The 22,597-nt window shown below is 41.0% G+C and overlaps 2 protein-coding genes across 5 annotated transcripts; one reads left to right on the top strand and one right to left on the bottom strand.

Moving 5' to 3' along the window:
• Positions 1-9: 9 nt before the first annotated feature.
• On the bottom strand, positions 10-9,716 carry isoc2 (isochorismatase domain containing 2). Of its 3 annotated transcripts, none has more exons than XM_036595688.1 (7): positions 9,649-9,716; positions 9,204-9,280; positions 6,704-6,828; positions 2,959-3,171; positions 1,528-1,598; positions 1,310-1,427; positions 10-502 (listed from the first exon to the last, which is right to left on the bottom strand). In XM_036595688.1, coding segments are annotated over exons 2-7 (594 nt in total). In that variant the 5' UTR covers positions 9,205-9,280; positions 9,649-9,716; the 3' UTR covers positions 10-436. The 3 variants fall into 3 exon arrangements, with proteins under 3 accessions (XP_036451581.1, XP_036451597.1, XP_036451589.1); XM_036595704.1 differs by lacking the exon at positions 9,649-9,716 and adding an exon at positions 9,513-9,635; XM_036595696.1 differs by lacking the exon at positions 9,649-9,716 and having other exon boundaries at positions 9,204-9,368.
• A 921-nt stretch (positions 9,717-10,637) lies between these two features.
• On the top strand, positions 10,638-21,664 carry u2af2a (U2 small nuclear RNA auxiliary factor 2a). Of its 2 annotated transcripts, XM_036595542.1 has the most exons (11): positions 10,638-11,151; positions 13,461-13,611; positions 14,172-14,278; positions 15,061-15,212; positions 16,051-16,167; positions 16,551-16,689; positions 16,886-16,965; positions 17,313-17,435; positions 18,237-18,323; positions 19,135-19,386; positions 21,190-21,664. In XM_036595542.1, exons 1-11 carry the CDS (start codon positions 11,103-11,105, stop codon positions 21,322-21,324), a joined length of 1,392 nt encoding a protein of 463 aa, XP_036451435.1. In that variant the 5' UTR covers positions 10,638-11,102; the 3' UTR covers positions 21,325-21,664. The 2 variants fall into 2 exon arrangements, with proteins under 2 accessions (XP_036451435.1, XP_036451441.1); XM_036595548.1 differs by lacking the exon at positions 10,638-11,151 and having other exon boundaries at positions 13,478-13,892.
• The last annotated feature ends 933 nt before the right edge of the window (positions 21,665-22,597 follow it).

Consider the following 22,597-nt stretch of genomic DNA (forward strand, 5'->3'; position numbering starts at 1 on the left):
CTGGAGACATTTGTTTGATCTATTTATTACTGTATTATTAACAATGCATATACAATACGCAATGCAGTGCATTCGAGAATGCAGTTGTTTGATGTCATCTTCTATACGATCAACTGAAACAGGACACTTGTTCAAAAAGAAACTTAATTTAATACAGATAAATGGATATTAGTGCACAATAGAGACCAAAACAGTTGTGATTATGATATGAAGCAATACAATCACACTGGATGTGACCTGATTGAAGACTGACCTGCATTACATTTGAGTAAAATGATTTACATTTATGTTCACTGTTGTTCACAGAAACTCATCCTGAGCTGTGATTGGTCAGGACGCTCACGACTCACAGTAAAACCCAGGGCTCATTTGCATACTGTGATAAGGTGCAGCACTAACTGATAATGCTGCGTCCTGCTGTGTAGTGCGTGCACTCCTACAGCGAGCTGAAGAAGGCCAGGAGGCCGGTGTCTGGAGAAGGATGGGCCAGCAGCTTCTGGATCTGCGCACAGAAATGAAGGACATTCGTTAATAGTTTAGACCAGGGGTGTCAAACTCAAACACTCAGGCTACATTCAATATACCAGGTTGAAGTGGTACAGTGTTGTGCTGGTACGAGTGGATCAGACACAGCAGTGCTGCTGGAGTTTTTAAACACTGTGTCCACTCACTGTCCACTCTATTAGACACTCCTACCTTGTCAGTCCACTCTGTAGATGTAAAGTCAGAGACGATAGCTCATCTGCTGCTGCACAGTTTGTGTTGGTCATCCTCTAGTCCTTCATCAGTGGTCACAGGACACTGCCCACAGGACACTGTTGGCTGGATATTTTTGGTTGGTGGACTATTCTCAGTCCAGCAGTGACACTGAGGTGTTTAAAAACTCCAGCAGCTGTGTCTGATCCACTCAGACCAGCACAACACACACTAACACACCACCACCACGTCAGTGTTACTGCAGTGCTGAGAATGATCCACCACCCAAATAGCACCTGCTCTGGGTCCATGGGGGTCCTGACCACTGAAGAACAGGGTAAAAGGGGGCTAACAAAGTATCAGAGAAACAGATGGACTACAGTCTGTAACTGTAGAACTACAAAGTGCACCTATATAGTAAGTGGAGCTGATAAAATGGACAATGAGTGTAGAAACAAGGAGGTGGTCATAATGTTATGCCTGATCAGTGTATATTTAATGCCTGACACATCTAATCCAGAAGATTTATGACACTATCAGGCAGGATTATGCAGTAATATGTGCTGTGCAGATGAATATAATTATTTGCTGTGGTTTGTTAATATCGCTGTACCTCTTTAAAGTTGGGGTGCTTTGCGTCCTGCACCAGCTGGAGGAGGACTCCCTCTGTGGTGGTGAGAAACACTCCGCTCTGCTTCAGCCGCGACAGAGCAAACAAGCGGTCCGTCTGACTGAGGGGAAAACTGCGCGGTCAGCTCATCCATCTTTAATGTGAGGGTGCTGAAGCCTGTGTTTAAGTTATGTAACGAGAAGCCGTAAGTTTAGAGTTACCTTCGAGACGAAACAGCGTCTGCAACAATGTGCACCTCCATCCCTCTCTCCAGCAGATCATAGGCTGTGCACTGCAGAGACACAGCAGAGGTTACAATCACTCAGCTAATTTACAGGCTTCCTGTGTTGGGCCTTCACAAGCACACATTAAAGGAATATTCCAGAGTTTTCCAACCTAATCTTTGTTTGCTGCATCTGATTAGCACAGACAGTAATTTCAACACGTTTTGCTGAACTTAGAAAAGAACCGAAAACCTGCTGATTCAAAACTCACTTATAATGGAAGTCAATGGGCAGCTGCTTAATGCACTTTAACAGTAGTGGGGTAGTGGCTGTCTTATTAGGGTGTCCAAACTTTTTCACGTGCCCCAATTAATTACTGTTTGATTTTTTTATGTTGTTTTTTTTTTTTACATTAACCTCTTAAAATCCCAGGCTTATTACATACTAAGGCTTATAATTAGTAACTACATGGATTACCATGCAAACAAGCTGAGTTATTCATAGGTCATAGAAGTGAACACTTTTGGACTCTGGGCAGTGACAGTATATCACCATTTTGGAGGAAAAAAAACTGTGAAAAAAGTAGTTCCAGTTACTTTTGTTTTCCCTGAGGTTTTCTAATATCCATGACGATAAGGCGGAGCCTGTGAAAACTCCGCCCACACCACTACACATCCCTGAAAGAGGCAACTACTCAGATGTACAGCAAACCAATATGAACGACTTTGTTCACATCTTAACAATTGACTTATCCACTTATGCTCGTAGGTATATTTTGGTTTTTCCCTCTGAATTTTCATGCCCAAATTGTAAGGCAAATTATTCAGTAACCGCATTAAATAACTGCAAATTTTGGGGTTTTTTTTGGTAAAAGCTCCCCTCAAATGAACAGAACATGTGTTTTTATGATCACACATATTGCTATATGCTTACAATTTACTGCTGAAAGCCAAAAATCTTAGATGCTCTTTGTATTTTTTTGTAAAAATAATGTTTACAGAGCAGATCGCTGAAGAGACGCCATCTGAGATCCAGTTTATATCCCAGATTTGTTTTCAGTAGAAAAAAAATTGTTAGTTCAGCTTCTTTTATTATAAAGTTTTAAAACTACATCACCCATCTATTGGACTGGAAAGAAGACAGTTACAGCTCTCATACGACCCCCACCTTTTGAATGTAGCTTATGAAATATGAAAGTTATGAAGAATATGACATGCATTTTGGAACCACCGGTGGTTCCAAGGAGTTAAAAAGAAGTCATTTTTTAAATTTTAAAAATCTGTGGAATTCCCCTTCGAGTTCTACATAGGCAAAATGATTCAAATGATTCAAAATGATTCTCAGTGGAAATCAATCTTATGCTCCTGAAGCAGCAGATGAGGCTGAAAAAAGCTGGAGTATTCTACTGAACATGATATGAGAGAATACCGCGATGCAGGCTTGGGCCTCAATGCCACAGAGTATGGCCTGCTTTGGGTTCCCCAGGCTTTTCAGCTCGTCCTCTACGGTGTCGGTCAGCATGGAGAAGCATGTTTTGGTGTGTGCCTTCAGACCCTCGGCCCCCAGCTCCGGGACGGTGGGGCCCAGACCTTTAGGGTACTGCTCGGTCAAAATCGGAGGGATAGCCAGGATCCGACAAGCCTGCAGAACAGCACAGCGGAGGAGATCAGCGATGCTGCTTGTGTCAGATGTAATAAAGCAATGAGCCACGAGAGGCTGTGTTTTACAACGACTCTACCATGGTTTTACTATCAGTTATAACGCACAGCGTGACGCCGAGTGAAACCCTCTTACTTAACCTCAGTAAAATCAGCCTCAGGTAGATTATTTATTTCAGAAAACAGCAACAAAATACAATATTAAATACATTAATGATCAAAAAATATATATATTATTAATAATCATTAAGAGTCGGAGAAGCTTAGCTAGCCCAGCATAACCAAAAGCTTGTGAGCTAGACCACCTGTCTGCGGCTGCCTGTCATCTGTTCATTCGTTTATCCAACACCACCGTTGTTTGTTCATTCCTTCCTGTGTTGCTTCGTCCGTCTGCACGTCTGTTTGTCTGTGACGTTTTTCATCCACTCAGCGTCACACAGAAGCTGGATAATGATTTTAGCTCTGAGGCAGAACAGGCTAGGAGTGTTGGACACAGAGCTGTCAATCAAGCTGCTCATTAGCCACGCCCACTCAGTTCTCAGATACGTCTGACCAGCGTTTTTAAAGCCACATTTTATCATATTTATTCAAGCTTTGCTGGAGGTTTAATATAACACTTACAAACATTTTAATACTGTACTCTGTGTTCTCTGAGACTTTGTGCCACTGTAAACATTTGTGTGAGGTAGTTAATCGACAGTACTATAAATGTTAGCCACTAAGTCAACTTAAACTCCTGGCCAAAAATATTGGGCCAAGCCCAACATGGCAAAACATTAAGCTTTTAATGATCTCAACCAGAAATCATTAAACAAACAGAGAAGGTAACTCTCTAAACGTTGACGTTTTGTGTGTACATTTGCAGACAGAAAGAGGAGTCAGAAAAACACTGCAGAGCCAGTTTGTGTTTATTGTGAGACTAAATATTCTCTACAGGGTTTAAGTCTGGACTCTAACTAGCAGTAAAAACCATTCTATTTTGGGCTTGGCCCATTTTTCTGCCCAGGAGAGTAGGTAGCAAGTAACGTGGCTAATCAGCCAATTTGGTCCCTTTCAATAAATAACATATTATTAATAAAGACTGTGGTAACCTATGACTGCCAAGCAGCATAGCAGTCACAGTTCAATGGTTTTTAATGTCTTGGTGCAGACGGAATTCACCTGACGTGTGCGGTCATATGTTTATCAAGTACTTCAGGACAGTTTCTGATGTGGCTCAGCCAATCAGATCTGCTGAATTGGAAGTATCTCAAAGTAGACGAGGGGTGATATGGGAATTGGACCAGCATCGTCTATCGTGAAAACTTATCGTGATACTAGATTTTTTTCCATATCGCCCAGCTCTATGTGTATGTATCAGCATCTGTGGATACCTACATCAAAAATATTGGGTATCGACATCGGCCCACAGCTCCTGTATCAGTGCACCCCCGCTGTAGACTAGCACAGGTGGGTGGTGTTACCTCTATTACTCAGTTTCATGCACTCAAGAGCTCTCAGAGTACTTTTAATAATATTAATAACACTTTTTCATTTTCATCCTTCAATTTCAGTCATAAATCTTTGTTATTGGATTTAAACTTATCTGCTGTGCTGGTTCAGCTCCTGTTGCTCATTCCTCTCACTTTGGAGCTTTAGCATGTTATTTTAGGCCAGAAGAATGGAGTCTATCACACTTCAGTGCCTGTGCTGATAGATGTTTGGACGCTCTACAGGGGAACTCCGCACCCCAGGCCTTCTTTACTCCCGCTGTTTTTTTGGCTAGGCTGTATTTGCATCTAATTATTCATTGTTAGGGGTGGGAATCTCTAGGCACCTCACGATTCGATTCGATTACGATTCAGAGGGCTGCGATGCGATTATAAAACGATTATCGATGCATCTCGATGCATCTTTTTTTTCTATATAGCGTTTATATTTTCTCACTGTGTGAGCTCAAGTTTTGAGTTCAAGTTTTGAGTTTATTTATCATTTGCACAACATGTCAGGACATTTATGCATTGAAATGCTTGTGGTGAGGCTCAGCTAATCACTCTACAGAAAGTAAATAAGTGAAAATAAAAATACAAGAAAAACCAACTGAAATATATTAAATATACACAAAATATACACAGAATATAGAGACAATATACATTTTAAAGTGACTAAGTGACTCAGTGTTATTGTTATTTAAAGTGACTTGGTACTTTTAAAGCAAAGTATCTGTAATGATCCATAATGAATTTACTTCCAATATCTTTTATTAATAAAACAAATGGAAGTGATGTGGTAAGTGCACTAGAAGACTCTCATTCAGTGCTCTTGTTTGGAGCACGAGAAGCTGCTGCTACTCATCTGTGATAAAATGCGCAGTTATGGTGAAATAAGATCCAGTGGTGATGGACGTCCACGCAGCACATGTTACAGCTATTCTACCCGTTTTCTTTAGTGATTTTATAACTTCGGTTTTGGTCTCGTTGTACAGACGGGGGGATCGCTGTGTCAGTAAAGTATCTTTGAGACGGACTGTGTGCAGCATAGCGCGAAAGTCCTGTTTCGCAACGACGGAGAACCGGCGTGCAGACTGCAGGTCACATAGCAGCGATGCATTATTCGCATTTATAAGCAGCGCAGTTGGTTTCCTGGTACGTTAAATCTGCAACGAGAGACTGTCAAACACTAAAAAGTAGCAAAGCTGAAGTCGGCTTCTCTTTCGAATTCTTCCGTTCCACCTTAAATGGTGCCGCATTTACATTCGGCGCCTCAGTCAGAATTTAAGGCGGAATGGGTGAATTCGAACAAGAAGCTGGAGAATAAGAAGAGACTTCAGCCTCGTAAAACAGCCGAGCGCAGAGAGACATGTAACTGATCTACTTCTGAGGAAAAGTTTTCTGGCTGAGATGGGAGGAAAGCGGCTGTAGGCGAAGCTTAAAGCAGAGCAGAGTAAATCTGCGCTCTCGTTCATATTGTTTAGTCTATACTAGGACATTATCACACACTGACACACTGGACATTAAATGTTGCGGCTCCCAAGGTGGTTTGACTTTGTTGAAAGGACAAAATGTCTCTTCTTATCATTGGTGTTGTGACTCCTGATCTAACCTGGCTTTAATGCAGAGGGAGCCGGTCGGATTTCTCACTCATCCAGTGGTGTTTTTGTTATGTGCCGCCACAGACTGTCCGGGCGCTGCACTTACCCACTTCCAAGTTCCGCCTTTTGCGTTCCGTCTACATTATGTTATAAATTAAATATTTAGAAAACCGATTTTTGACATTTGTGAATCGATTCAGAATCGTTCACGTCCGCATCGCGATGCATCTAAGAATCGATTTTTTCCCCACCCCTAGTCATTATTATATTAAAGTCACAGCATTTTACTTCAGCTTAAGTTGAGTTGCTCCACCTTCCACTGAAGAGTGGGCTCGTGTACCGGCACCATTTGTAATCCGAGTTAAAGATAACGATGACACACGGCCACACAGGCAGGTCGTAACGTGACTCTGAAGTGAAAGTAGGTGCTGCTATGACAGATTACCTGCAGTAGTCTCGCTGCGTTGCTCACAACGTTGGTGAAGTGGAAGATGGTGGGCCGAAACTTCTCCTGCATATCACACAGCAGCAGCACTGAGCTTCTGGACGAGAGTCTTCCTATTCCTGCCACTGAAAGAGATCATTTGGCTCAGCTGGGTTTTATTGGAAAATAAAACATGTTCCATTAACACAGCGGTTATTAAAGTGTTTTAGCCTGAGGCCCCCTTTGTGGACAGTAAGTGCCACTGAGCCTCATTCTCTGACCCCACAATAACGTTTAATAACTTTTTACCATTAATAATTATAGTCATTTTAATAATAATAGTCATTTCTACTTTTTTTAAACTCATTTTTAGATATGGAACAATAGATTTAATAAACTGACAAAGCTCCAGTGGACCCCAGTTTGAGAGCCGCTGCCTTAGCATGTCTAACTTTTTCACGGTAAGCCAAGTTAAAAAGAATAAATCAGTATTTTTAAAACTTTTTAAACTTTCCTTAAAGGGGAATTCCACCAATTTTTCAGAATTTCTGAATAATTCGGTCCTTGAGATGTAAACAGAGTGAGTCAGAGTGGTTTGGCGTGAAATGGTTCAGATGTCTTTACAGTGGTGGTGATAGGAACCAGGGGTCGCCATGACTACAACACAAATATAGACATTTTATTTACTATCCAGAACCACCAGTGAACCTACACGAGTCTTCAGAGTTTATATGGAATGTTGATGATGGGAAAAACGTTTTTTTTTGTTTTTTTTTAAGGGGGGGACTACTTTGCCTCACAACGAATATGGTGCTCCCTACATGCAAAGATAGCCAGTAAAGGCAGTGGTTCTGTTTAGAACCATGAGTTCTGTATAAGAACCATTCATGCTTAAATGGCTCTTTGCATGGTGAAGAGGTTCTTCAGATTGATGGAGAATGTTGTGCACGCTTACATAGAAGCCATACAAACTTAAAGATAGTTCTTCAAGGGTTCTTTAGTAAAGGTAATGGTTCTGTTTAGAACCATGAGTTCTCTATAGAACCTTTTCATGCACAAATGGTTCTTTTCAGATTAACGGAGAATGTGTTGTGTATTGTTCTGTGTAGAACATTTCTGAAAATTCTGGGTTCTGCTATTGTTATGATGTCAAACTTGTAACAGCTTATTTTTGGGCCTATGTATGAATGTATTTTAAGGCCCAAACCTTCTCAAAACTATCTTAAAACAGGTCTCAGACATCAGGCAGTGAATTCATAACCATTTCATGTAGTAACTTTCTGTGAGGGAGCTTTTAGAGGTGGACGTCTGGTTCCTATCACCACCACTGTGAACAGTTCTGACTGTAAGTTTCTCTAGAACAGAGCGTTTCACACCAAACCACTCTGAATAATTTCTGTTTATATTTTAAACATTTAATTATGCAGAAATTTGGAAAAAACTGTGGAATTCCCCTTTAAAATGTGTGTCATCTGCTAACTTTATACTACTGTTAAGATAGAAATGTGCTCAATTTTCTTTGCACACTGTGAAGTGCAGGAACTCATATGAGGTTAGTATGAGATGAGGACATGCAGTGTATTTTAATGCTTTGTTTACATCTCAACCATTTAATTAGGTAGGATTTTTGAAAATTTGGTGGTGGTCCCCTTTAACTAAAGCCTTATTTTACAAAGCAGTAACCTTAAACAACTGCAAAGAGACGAATCGGGCTCACACTAAGGTACGTTTCCCATGTGTAAGGCCACGTGGAGGTAACATGCACCAACTTGACTCTTAAATTTCATCATAGTTACAGCATTACTGTGTTATCAGAGTCACTCAGAGTGGCTTGATGTGAAACGCTCGGTTCTGGAGAAACTGAGTCAGAATTCACAGTGGTGGTGATAGGAACCGGATGTCTGAATGACTGTAAAAGCTCCCTTTACAAGAACTTATTATGCAACACAGCTGCTAATATGTTGCCTGATATCAGAGACACTGTTTTGATAAGGTTTTAGTCTAAAACGCAGTCATGGTGATAGGAACCAGACGTCCACCTCTGAAAGCTCCCTCACAGAAAGTTATTAAGGTATATGAAATGCTTATGAATGTGCTGCCTGATGACTGACATTGTTTCGTGATACAGTTCTGGCTTTAAATCAGTTTATTTTAATCCATTCATGGTGGAAGGACGCATGAAGGCAAAATAGTCCCCAAAGAAAACTTGTTTATTCAGATTTATCACATTTTACCATCATCAACATTACATATAATCACTCAGGAGACCCGTGTGGGTTCACTAGTGGTTTTGGATAGTAAATAAAATGGCTATATTTGTGTTGTAGACATGGCGACCCCTGGTTCCTATCACCACCACTGTAAAGAGAAATGTAATGTCTGTAAATTCCTCTACAGCAGACCAGATTATATCAAACTGCTCCACATGACGTCCACCTCAACGACTGAGTTAGGCAGGCATTTTAGAAAATAGGTGGAATTCCTCTTTAACACCTGAGGCTGGACACAGCAACACACTTACTATCAGCAAAGGCCTGTGATCTTCACCGCTGACTGCAGAACCGGGTGGAGGAGCAGCTCAGCAGCACTGTGGTGGGTCTGTAAGACCAGAGAAAACCTGTTCAACACTGTTAACACTGAGTTTACAGCATTATACACTCAACAGTGAAGGCAAGGCTGACTGACGCCCACCAGCAGCGACCCAATCAGAATCTAGCAGTATGATTGACAGCTCTTGCAGGCAATCAGTGGGCTACATTTGCAAAACAGTGGTTAGCTCTTACTGTTCTAGACAGTGAAAGTGCACATTTAGTTTACGAGGCTGTCCCACCATTTAAGGTAGAACGGGTAATTCCACTAAGAAGCAGCGACATGTTACTTCAACCTTGCTTATCCCGAGATAAATAACCACTGAAACATAATCCAACCACAAAATCTGAAGTGTGAAATTACACTAAAGACATTACCAAGACCAAAAAAATGGACTCCTCCGTCCTTCCGTGCAGAACGAAACATCCACTAGGGGGCGGTGTCGGAGAAAAGCGAGCTTTCCTTAAAGGGGAACGCCACCATTTTTCAAAAGCTCTACATAATTAGGTAGTTAAAATGTAAACAGAGTCATTCAGAGTGGTTTGGTGTGAAATGCTCTGTTCTAGAGAAACTTACCGAGTCAGAATTGTTCACAGTGGTGGTGATAGGAACCAGATGTCCACCTCTAAAAGCTCCCTAACAGACAGCGTTTTGTGATACGATTTTGGCTTAAAATGTATTTTAATGAATTTATGGATTTTATGGAAGGATACATGCATGCAAAAGAAAACTTATTTATTCAAAATCTCCACTATTTTACCATCATCAACATTCCATATAAACTCAGAAGACTCGTGTAGGTTCACTGGTGGTTTTGGATAGTAAATAAAATGTCTATATCTGTATTGTAGTCATGCCGACCTCTGGTTCCCATCACCACCACTGTAAAGAAATCTTAGGCTGGGTTGCGAGCTTTAACTTTGATTAAAATCAAGTTCCACCAAACTTTAAACCTGGATTAAAAATAAGCAGGGTTACATTTAGACCGCCGTTTTAATCAAGGATTACTTTTACAGTTCTAGATTTAATTTAATCCTCTTGCACCATTACTTTAAACTCAGACTTAAACTTCATTCAGGAATTATATTTAAATTTATATACATCTGAGTCTCTTCAATGAACCATTGCACACCAAACCACTCAACCACCGAATTATTCAGAACTTATGAAAAATTGGTGGAATTCCCCTTTAATTCCCTTTCATTATTGGTTTCTTTTATGCGCACATATCGCATTTTACCACAATTTTTACGTATTATTTCACTTTATCGTCAAATATTTCAGCATAAATCAATGTTCATCTCAAACAAAACAAAAAAAAAACCCTCCTTCCCTCCGACTTTTATTGTGAAAATTGCCCCGGAAGTGCCGCTGTCCTTAGCAAAGCGCACTCTTTCGGCCTTATCTGGGATTTCTGTGTTTATTTCTTGTGTTTTTGTTGTTTTGTTGTTTGTTGTTTGTTGTTTTGTTGTTTGTGGCTCTTTCATCCGTGCAGGACTCCGCGGGAGCTCGAATGGAGCCTTAACGGGCCGAGCGCTTCGGAAACCCTGCGGGAGCGCCGTTATTTCAGCTGCAGCAGATGCTAATGCTAACCTTTGTATCGCTCGGTGGGCTTCGTTAGCAGCCAGGCGCCCTGTCTGCTCGGCTGGAGACACACGGTTTGGATTTGGGGCTCCCCTTAGCGCATTTTACCCACTCTGAGCTCCTTTTTAACTGAGTTCTGGGCGTATTCGTAGTCGCTGGACTGCTAGCTGCTTGTTAGCCCCCGCTAGCTAGCTCTTCCCCTCCTCTCTCAGCGCTCAGGCGGCGTGTTGGAGTCCGACACTGAAAAATGTCAGATTTCGACGAGTTCGAGCGGCAGCTGACCGAGAACAAACAAGGTGAGCGAGCCGGGCTTTCCAGTCCGGGCTGTGATAGGGAGCCACCGGAGGCTTTTCGCCGGGGAGCTGCTCGGTTGTGGTTGGTTAGCTAGCGGCTAACTTAGCAGGCTGAGGCTCCAGCTCGTGTGTCGTTGTTTGGACGGTGCAGAGCAGCTGGACCAACAGCTGTCCGCAGCTCTCAGCTCACCCTGCAGCCTCTTAACTCAAATTAACTAACCTTTACTGCACCAACCAGATACTTAGAGGGTGAAAAACTGAAATTAGCACTATTTTCAGTGAGTGTTCAGCGGTAAACGCCTTTCAGACTGCTGCTCTGTTTCTTCCCATCACATTGCGTTATCTTTCTGTCAAGCCGAGTGTTCTGTGATGTTTACTTCAAAACATATAGTGCTTCCTGTGTGCAGAGACGGCTGGTAAAGGCAGAGGTTCTGTTTAGAACCATGAGTTCTCTATAAGAACCAGTTCATGCTTAAATGGCTCTTTGCATGGTGAAAAGTTCTTCAGATTGATGGAGAGTGTCATGCACACTTACATAGACATCAAACAAACTTAAAGATAGTGCTTCAAGGGTTCTTTAGTAAAGGTAATGGTTTCTATTTAGAACCATGAGTTCTCTATAAGAACCAGTTCATGCATAAATGGCTCTTTGCATGGTGAAGTTTCTTCAGATTGATGGAGAACTTCATGCACACTTACATAGACGTAATACAAACTTAAAGATAGTTCTTTAAAGATTCTTTAGAGAAGGCAGAGGTTCTATTTAGAAACATGAGTTCTCTATAGAACCATTTCATGCTTAAATGGCTCTTTGCATGGTGAAAGTGTTCTTCAGATTAATGGAGAATGTGTTGTGTTTTGTTCTGTGTAGAACATCTCTGAAAATGGTTCTGCTATTCTTACGATGTCAAACTTGTAACATCTTGCTTTGGTCCTATATAGAACAATTTTCAAATGGGTTCTATATAGAACCATATACAACACATTATAAGTCAGTATGAAGAAGCATTTCACTATGCAGAAGACCGTGAAGCGTGAAATGGTCCTGTGTAGAACCCGTGTCCAGTCATCACAGTTTTCACACGGTGTAAAAGCCAGCTGGTGTTTTCAAATGGAGATACACGGTTTGTTCCATCTGGAACGATAAGGGTTTAATTTCAGTTTTGGGTATAACAAGTGTTTGAAAAGCATAACAGCTGACATGCAATAGAAAACACATAATATCTCTAATAAAGGTTGTATTAATGATAATATAGTGTTGATGTTTTTTGCATGTTTGAAGCCCACTCCAAATCATGTAAATAGTTAAAAAATTTATATTTGTAAGTGGTTTTGTTATGATTCTAGACTGCTTACGAAAGGGAAATTCACAAAATACTAAATGCACACACACACACACACACACGCAAACGCATACAAACATATATATATATATATATATATATATATATATATATATATATGTATATATATATATATATATGTGGGGGGAAAAAACCTTGTATCTCCATTTTTGCTGTTTTTCATTTTATGACATAATTTAAAAAGGCCAGTTATCCTTTATGTTGTGTGTGTGTGTGTGTATATATGTTTATATATGTGTATATATATATATATGATATATGATATATGTATGTGTGTGTGTGTGTGTAATTACCACAGTTTCACTGACAAACTCCTCAGTCTCTTCTGAGGGTCTCTCATTTCTCACTGTCAGTAATCAGAACAAGGCCTGAGCATAAATAATAATAATAATAATAATAATAATAATAGTAATGATATTTGGGTACATAAACAGTAAAGAAAAGCTACAGTCAGAGTCCCTTATTGGCTGAGTACGTTATTCACTGTAATCTGTAGCCGTTATATTAACAGGAAGCAATTTATAGACCTTAATATTTATTAAACCCGCAGGAAATATTAACACGATACTTCATATTAATTATACGGATCTTCAATCCCAGATGGCTGTGAAGCACGACTGGATGATAATATATTGCATGTGATCTCATAAGCATGTTTAATTGGATTTAGTGCAGCTCAGAATGTGAAATGTCAAATAAAACTCATTGTGCTCACATTTTTTTGAATGTGGTGTTACTGGTTCTTCTTTGTCTGTTCCAAACTGAATCTTGTGATAAATATTGCGCATTGTGAAAAGTGTACAGATGTGTATCACGTTGTGACATAATTTATCACAGTAATTATAATTATTATGTCGTCCACATGTAGTATGTAATGCTTATTCTTTAGTCTGTTTTGGGAAGGAGAAAAAACACTGAATAACCTGAATACTGGTTTTGCCCTCCCAGCTGACCGAGATAAAGAGAATAAACACCACCGGCGCAGCAGCTCGAGGAGTCGGAGCCGAGATCGGGACCGGAAGAGGAGGAGCAGAGACAGAGAGCGGCGAGGCAGCCGAGACCGCCATGGGGACAGCAAGGACCGCAGACATAGACGGAGGTGCGCCTCAGACTACAGCTTTTGAACCGAGCTCCAGTGTATCCTGAGAACCTTTTCTGTACCAATCAGACCCAAAACTGACCAACAGCACAGAGTCAGGTTCTGACAGAATGTTATATTTTAGTTTTTTACTCCAGTAGTTTTTGTAAAACAATGCTTTACTGCTTAATGTTTATTTTAACCATGATGGTGTTTTGTGTTCAGATTCACCAGTTCAGTCTGTATTGCTGTCTTCCCCAGTGGCACAAACATCTAAGGTTTTGCCCTATCATCAGGAGATTGTGAGTTCAAATCCCTGTGAAGCCATGACCAAAGTCAATAACTATCGGCACATAAACAGCTACGTTTTCGCCAATACTGATAAAACCGTGGGCCGTCAGTATTGGCTGACAGCAGTCAGGCCCTGATATTCAGGACTGGGTTTTGCAGGAATATGCAGAGAACAGTCGATCGTAAATGATTAAGAAGTGTTTGGCTCTTTTGCTCTTTCTTTTCCTGTCCGTTGTATGGTTTTCGTAAGCAGCGTAAGACCTGCGCAATCCTTCTCTCTGTCTTTGCAGTCGATCTCCACACCGTGAGAAGAAGAAGATTAAAGTGAAAAAGTACTGGGACGTTCCTCCTCCTGGCTTCGAGCACATCACGCCCATGCAGTACAAAGCCATGCAAGGTAAACGACTTCATTTTTGTTTTTCTTTGTGTCTTGCATTCCTCTGATACAGGGGTCGGCAACGTGCGGCTCTTTTACTGTCCTGTTGCGGCTCCGTAGCAGAATCAGATTTGTAGGTAAAAATAAAATAATCCTCCTTTACAGTAAAATAAAGCTCTGCTGATCGTTCAACACAGTTTAACAATAAATGATCTTAAACTCTGGAGTTAATGTAGAACTGCTAATTCACCCTTTAACCCTGAAGATCAGCGCAGACTGCTGGTCACAGTTGAAGAGCAAGAAGAAAACATTTGTGTGAACACCCTGTGCATGCAAGATCACCAGGGAATATTGCAGAACTAGAAGTATTGCACAAGGAAGAGTGGGTGAATTGGCCAAAACAAAAACAGAAAGACTCCTAGTTGGCTACAAAAAGTGTTTGCAAGCTGTAAAATCTGCCAAAAGTGGAGTTACTAAATACTGACTTAGTAGGGTGTCCAACCTTTGCACACGCCACTATTTGATTGTTCATCAGTTCATCAATATAAAGTGACTGCACTGACGTTTATGCACACCCTTTTATTTTTTTGAATGAGTAGAGGTAGTTTTTACTTCTTTTTGCTTCAAAAATTGATAAAACGTGCAGTTTGTCCAGATATGCCCAAACCTTATCATACAACAGATAAATATTCTCTGGAAAGAGAATCATTATGTAATTGATCACAATAACATACAGCCATATTGCCCACCTCTACACTGTGTATGTAGTGTGTTTATCCCATTATCCTGTGTTTTGTCCTCAGCTGCTGGACAGATTCCTGCCACTGCCCTTCTTCCCACAATGACCCCTGAGGGTCTGGCCGTGACCCCGACTCCCGTGCCTGTTGTGGGAAGCCAAATGACCCGCCAGGCTCGACGACTCTACGTGGGCAACATCCCATTCGGCATCACAGAAGTACGTATCGCTAACTTTGGTCGTAAAAGATAGAAGAGAACCAGAAATTACATCATGATGCATTGATCTTAGGGTGGCATAGATTTTGGAATATTTAAATCAATTGTAATGGATTTTGATAATACACAAATAAAAAGCTTATTGTCTATATTTCACTACCGTGTAAATAGTTTCTACAGATGTACGTGTGTATTCAGTGTAGTTTTAAAAATAATTCTAAATTGGACCAAAACAATCGTATCTTTGCCGGTATCACTGCTCATTGCTGATACAGGCATTCATTTACGCACAGCTTATATAATCACTATAGAAAAGCATTGACCTGCAGAATGGGGCACACTGGAGAAGACGCACATAAGGCTAAGGTCACCTTGCCCAGTGTTTAGGCTAGAAGGGTGTAAAGCACTGGGCTGTGGAGTTGTGGAACTGCATTCTCTGGAGTGATGGGGCTCTAATACTTTTGGGATGAGTTGTGATCCACAACTAATCGTCCAACATCAGTACCTGACCTCACTCTCGTGGCTGAATAGAATCAAATCCTCAGAGCAATGTTCCAACATCTAGTGTAAAGCCTTCCCAGAAAAGTGGAGGCTGTTACTGCAGCGAAGGGGGGGCAAACATCCTATTAATACTCTTTATTTCAGAAGAAACACTGGATGAGCAGGTGTCTACAAACTTTTGGACATGTAATGTGTATTATTGTATCGGTCAACCACTTTTTTACTGTTTTGCATTGGCTTAAGATTTACTGTTTACTATTGAAATGGTTTAACCATATTTATCCCTGCTAGTGTTTCTTCATCACACTTATGGATTGTGTCTCTCTCCTCGTTTACAGGAGTCCATGATGGACTTCTTCAATGCTCAGATGCGGCTTGGAGGCTTAACTCAGGCCCCAGGAAACCCGGTGCTTGCAGTGCAAATCAACCAGGACAAAAACTTTGCGTTCCTGGAGGTACGTCTGCACATTACACTCCCTTTATTACCACCACTTATTCAGTCTAATCTCAGACACTTTTGCATATGTAAATATCCCAAAAAATTTGTGATTAGTTCCTCTTTCTTTTGACTTGCACCTAAAAAACCCTTTACTTCATAATCATACAGTTTGAAACTACAAACATACACATGCATTCCTGAGATCCTGCTGGTGTGGGTTTCCTCCCTTTCATTGATGCTCACATTGCAGTCTGGGTGCTAATAGCTCCTCATTCGGCTTGCAAAACCCTGTTGACCTTTCAAATTCAAAACTAATTACAAAGCAGATTCATGAGAACATACATTATAATCAATATATTTTTTAATCACCCTTATTGAGTTATTGTTCTGTTCTTTCAGTTCCGTTCGGTGGATGAGACGACGCAGGCCATGGCCTTTGATGGCATCATCTTCCAGGGTCAGAGTCTGAAGATCCGCCGACCGCATGACTACCAGCCTCTGCCGGGCATGAGCGAAAACCCCAGCGTCTATGTGCCAGGTGAGGTCAATTTGTCTGGTGACACACTTCGCTGAACTGCAAGCTCTTGTGTAAGTAAGCAGTAAACATCGCTGGCTATGTAGATCATCCCAGCTGTGGACCTTGAGTGTCCTTTTGCTTTCTGAGCAACAGTTTTACAAAGCTGTATCATCACTGTCAGAACAAATGGACTCTCTGTCTCTTCCCGCTCTCCCAGGCGTCGTGTCCACAGTGGTGCCCGACTCAGCGCATAAGCTTTTCATTGGCGGGCTGCCCAATTACCTCAACGATGATCAGGTTGGTGGGTTACCACAGTGATGCCATAGTAACAGTCTGCTGTTGCTAAAAGCATAATAATGCCCATCAAGAGAGGTGTGCCTGTAGTTTGAGTTGACCTTAAATTTATTTTAATATCCTGTAACTTGTTTCTTATGTGTTTAACCTTTTTTTTTTTGGAATTAACTCAGTCTTTTAAACCTTTGCTGGAGAAACAGAATGTTTTCACAGTAATATAAACAAGCCTAACTGCAAACTTGTAGATGTGTACAGTTAAGCCCCAGAGTTTTCTGATATTTTTGGGGTTTTTTTGTGACATTTTGGTTCTACGCGTCGTAAAAGATTGTTGTATTTTGATCATTTCTCAGGTGAAGGAGCTGTTGACATCGTTTGGTCCTCTCAAAGCCTTTAACCTGGTTAAGGACAGCGCTACAGGCCTTTCAAAAGGCTACGCCTTCTGTGAATATGTTGACGTCAACGTCAGTGACCAGGCAAGTCTCTAACCAGTTACAGTAACCATTCTGTTAAATGCTAGGACTCAAGGTCCAAATTTCAAGTACCTGTGTTGAAGGCATGTCCACATATTTGACTGACGCATATGTTAACTTCCCTCAGTAGTAGTGTCCATTAAGGCTCTGTATAGTAATACAATATTTTTATGCTACCCGACCGAATTACAGCAATACTGCAATACTACTACTAATACTACATCCATGTTCTAACATCTACACTGCTGATTGGCCACCTAAGTAAAATTTCGTTGCGTGTTGTTCTTGATTAGCCTGCAGTCCCGTTGCAGTGGGTAAATACTACCACTTCCAGCACATCATACTCATTTCTACTTTGACGTCTTTTTGTGCAGGATTTGGTCTAATAGATGAAAGCATGATGAGGTTATTATGTGGGTTGATATGAAATCACATCTCGGCTAAATCGCTAGTTGGTTGGGAAAGTGTAGTGGGTAACAACACAGCAGACTGGGGTTCAGTTCCCCACTCCGGCAAAGCACACCACACTATACCTGTAAGAGTCCTTGGACAAGACCCAGCACTGCATTTCCATACGCTTATAACATAATCAAATTGCAAGTCGTTCTGGATAAGAGCGTCTGCCAAATGCATAGATGTAAATGTGAATTATTTATACTTTAAAACTATCGTTCAGTAATTAACATTGAAGTCAAGGTATTGACATCACTATTGAAAATGAACTACGCCCAGCCCTAATGTCCACTTAATACAATGTAAGATGTAAGCTTGACACTACTTTTAAACTCTCCACTCTTTTGTCAGGCTATCGCTGGCCTCAATGGCATGCAGCTGGGTGACAAGAAACTCCTGGTCCAGAGAGCCAGTGTTGGATCCAAGAACACCTCACTGGTGAGTGTAAGATATTTTCACGATGCATGATGTGTATCAGAATGTGTGTCACCAGCAAGAGAGTAGTGCAACATTTGAAGGGAAATTTGCAGTGTAAACAAAATCATTCTGAGTGGTTTGGTGTGAAATGGTTCATTGTTGAGCCTCTAATTTCTTTACAGTGGTGGCGATAGGAACCAGGGGTCAAATATAGCTATTATATTTACTATCCAAAGCCACCAGTGAACCTGCAGAAGTTTCTCTGAGTTTTTGTATGTAATGTTGAAGATATGATGAAATAGTAGTAAATTTCAGGACCAGTCTGCCTCACAACAGTGGTGTTCCTCACCACCATAAATTGCTTTTAAAAATACGTTTTAGACCAAAACCTTTGCAAAACTGTCTCAGACATCAGGCAGTGAATTCATAGCCATTTCATGTAGTAACTTTCTGTGAGGGAGTTTTTAGAGGTGGACGTCTGGTTCCTATCACCACCACTGTGAACAAATCTGTTTCTCTAGTACTGAGCGTTTCACACCAAACCACTCTGAATGATTTGAACATCTCAACGATTAAATTATGCAGAAATTAAAAAAGCCAATGTTGCAATGATTTTTTAATTTAATGTTTGCAATCAAATTGGAGACTAGATGATGGCAAACAGTGGGCTGGCATCCAATCAGCTCATGTTACTACATGCTAGTCATTGTTGTTTACAGGCTGTCCATAAATGATTTAAGTCTTTATAATAGATGCAGTTGCTCAGTGTTCTTGAAACACTCACCCACAAACTCTTTCTTCCTCTCCATTCATTATGCCTCCCCCACTGCAGACCAGTATAAACCAGACGCCAGTGACGCTGCAGGTGCCGGGCCTGATGAACAGCTCCATGAACCAGATGGGAGGAATCCCCACTGAGATTCTGTGCCTGATGAACATGGTGTCCCCTGAGGAGCTGCTGGATGACGAAGAATACGAGGAGATTGTGGAGGACGTCAGAGACGAGTGCAGTAAATATGGTCAGGTGAAGAGCATCGAGATCCCGCGGCCTGTTGACGGCCTGGAGGTGCCTGGCACCGGAAAGGTACGTCGCACACACTCACCTTCTTTCACAATGTCTCATATGATTGTAAGAGAAGGAGTAAAGCTATTTATATATTTATATGTGAAGGTGGAATTTCAACTGCATCAATTTTGGAATGTCTGAATCAGCTTTAACAATATTTAATTCATTTTTTTATTTAAGGGACGGAGTGAATCTGTGTAAGCTTTTGCTTAAAGGTGCATGGTTGGATTTATTTTTATTTCGGCAGATTTGTGTAACAGGTCATGGTTTAAAATGGGCAAAAGATATTTTAAGAATGGTGTGTTCATGTCTTTTGAGCAGTCAGTGAGTGAGTACAATATCACTCACATTTTTTCAGGTATTTGCAGATGCGTCTCTCTGTTAGGAAGCATTTCTCTTCTTTTCCATTACTCCCGTCAAATAGTAGGATAGATAAGTGCTTAGATGGAGAGCCGAGTCAAAAGGGAGTCGTGAGTGGATTGTATTTGGCTATTCAAATGATTGCTTCCCCATCACTAAACCACATTAGGGCGGCATGAGAGGAGGACTTTGGCTATGAGAGCTCGGATTACTCCTGGCAGTTAAGAGGATACATTCAACTTCTATTTGTATCAGACACGGTTTGCTTCAATTTAAAGTGTTTCATAGGCTCCATCTTTCTAGGAGCAGGCTTGCCAAGATATATCCGGACATAGATCCAACTTGCTTCCGATGCCATCAGGCCTCAGCCACCCTTTATCGTATGTTGTGGTCATGCCCACTGTGGTGCAATTTTGGTCCTCCACTTATGAGACATTTTCCTATGTTTGCAACAAGGCGATCAGTCCTGGCTCTGAAATTCCTATCTTTGGCATGGCCCCATTCAGAAACCATGGCCTTTGCACTTTTATGGGCTTGACACCTTATTTTATTTAATTGGAAATCAGCTACCCCTTCTACACACAGGCAGTGGGTGGGGGATGTGATGGGGTATTTAAAGCTTGAAAAGCTTGAGTGACACAACCGTCTAAGCGTTGGCCCCATCATCAGGAGATCGCGAGTTCAGTCCCTGGTGATGCTACAGCCATCTGTGGCCAGGAGTCCAACAGAGCACAATTGGCCTCGTGGGTAGGATGGCACCCCTCCCCCATCACCCAAACCCAATGCTAGTCAGCACAGGCCTCTGTTAACTGACGTAACAGATCTTGTGGTTGGCGCTTTCCTCCAAGCGCGTTTGGCTGTCCAATGACAATGCATGAGCAGCAGTTTAAAAAATGCTGTGGTGGCTCACGGGTCTCGGAGGAAGCCTGTGTTAGCCTTTGCCCTGGCACTGGTGGTATTGTGTGATTGGGGGAGTCCTAACTAGTGGGTGGAATTGGAGATGACTAAACTGGGTAGAAAATTTTGGGGGGGGGGAGCTTGAGAAGCTGAAAAACTCATCCAGGTTGGCTTGGCAGCCATTTTTGGACGACTTTAAATTCCTTGCTAGAGACACTGAAATACAGAACTGTGTTTCTGTGTTTTTAATAATTGACAATCTCTGTAATAGATGTTAGAACTTTTTTGCGATCTTGTTGATCGTATGTATTGTATGTTTTTAGCATTTTGAAAACCAATAAAAATATTTTAATAATAATAAGAAAGTGTCCAGGTGAATTGCCAACAAACTACTAGAATGCCATAGGGACGCTAGCAGAAGTTAACATTATTGTTGAAGTGGATTTTTCCAAATTGGAGATTTAGCTCTTGTAGTCAGGGTTCAACACTGGTTTTAGGTAAAGCTTTTTTATGTTTTATATTGTTGCTGATTAATAATATATTTTTTCTCCTTTTGTTTTACAGATCTTTGTGGAGTTCATGTCAGTGTTTGACTCTCAGAAGGCCATGCAAGGGTTAACAGGAAGGAAGTTTGCCAACAGAGTGGTGGTGACCAAATATTGCGACCCAGATGCCTACCACCGCCGAGACTTCTGGTAGAAGAGGAGAGGAATGGAGCAAAGAAAGAGAAAGACATGAAGAGGAGTGTGGTATTTCCAGTCCGCTGTGTTTTTTAGATCATAGGGTTGTGAGAGGGATTGAACAGTTTTTAGGATAACCGGTAACCTGACTGGTGTGGGTGTACCGTGCACCCTTCATTGGTGGCGTTATTGACCTTTTTTTTCCCCACACATGCTAACACTTTTAAATGTAACTCCTGTAAGGCTTCAGGTGTGGTACAGTGACCTTTCAAGACATTTCAGTGAAAAAATAAGCGTCGGACTATAAGAATGAATTAGGCCTGCCTCTAAAAATAAACCTGGATATTAGTACACAGTGACTTTGATGTGTTTTCATTTTCACGTTTTTTGTAAAGGTAGAGACTTGCTCCTAAAGCGATAATTTGGGGAGAAAATTACATACCAGTGCCAAAAGTTTTTCAAGGGAAAAGGTAACACAAGACTTCCCAGTCTCAGTATAAACTAGAATAAACCATCAAAATGTATGAGAAATAAACATCCAGAGGTGTTCCCCAAGGTTCTGTTTTAGGCCCAATGTCATTTTGTATTTATATGAATCATGCTGCCTCAAGATTAGAGGAATAGTACAGACCTAAATCTGATTCACACAGTTTTCCTCTTACCCAAATGTGGTCAATTAGCCAAGACATGTTTGGTGTCTGAAGTTTGCTTCTTTACATTTGCACTGGAGAGATGAGGCCAATGTAGCTAACAAGTAATAGAAGCTTATGCCCACAATCAGGGTACTTGAATGTGATATAATTCACCAAACTATCGCTTTAATGTAGTAAAGCTCCCAGTAACTCTCACTTCTTTCCGATCTGCACACAGAAAGGGGCAGGATTAGCAGTGGAACTGAGAGAAGAGGAAATAAGAAGTACAGGTGTAATGACACATTTTCAGGTTTGATTTTTGATTCTGAGGTCAAGATTTGGATTTCAATATTTTACAGTACTGTGCAAAAGCCAGAGAATATGCAGAAGTCATATATTTATTTTCCAGTCCTAACAGCCATTAAGTAAGAGTTGTTCATGTTTCAGTGTCAGGAAAAAAGGGAAAAACTATGAGAAAATTACGCCAGCTAAATATAACGTCAACTTTTTCAGTATTCAGTATGACTTTCTTTACCTTTATTCCAGCTTCCATTCCTTTCACTCACTTTGAGCTTCTCAAGTAAATCTGCAGACACACCTCCAGAGTTCAGTCTTAGAAGCTGGTTGATCATTTTCTGAAGTAATCGAACACATTCAGTG

Source organism: Colossoma macropomum, unplaced genomic scaffold (assembly GCF_904425465.1).
Source record: "Colossoma macropomum unplaced genomic scaffold, Colossoma_macropomum, whole genome shotgun sequence".
NCBI classification, from domain to species: domain Eukaryota; kingdom Metazoa; phylum Chordata; class Actinopteri; order Characiformes; family Serrasalmidae; genus Colossoma; species Colossoma macropomum.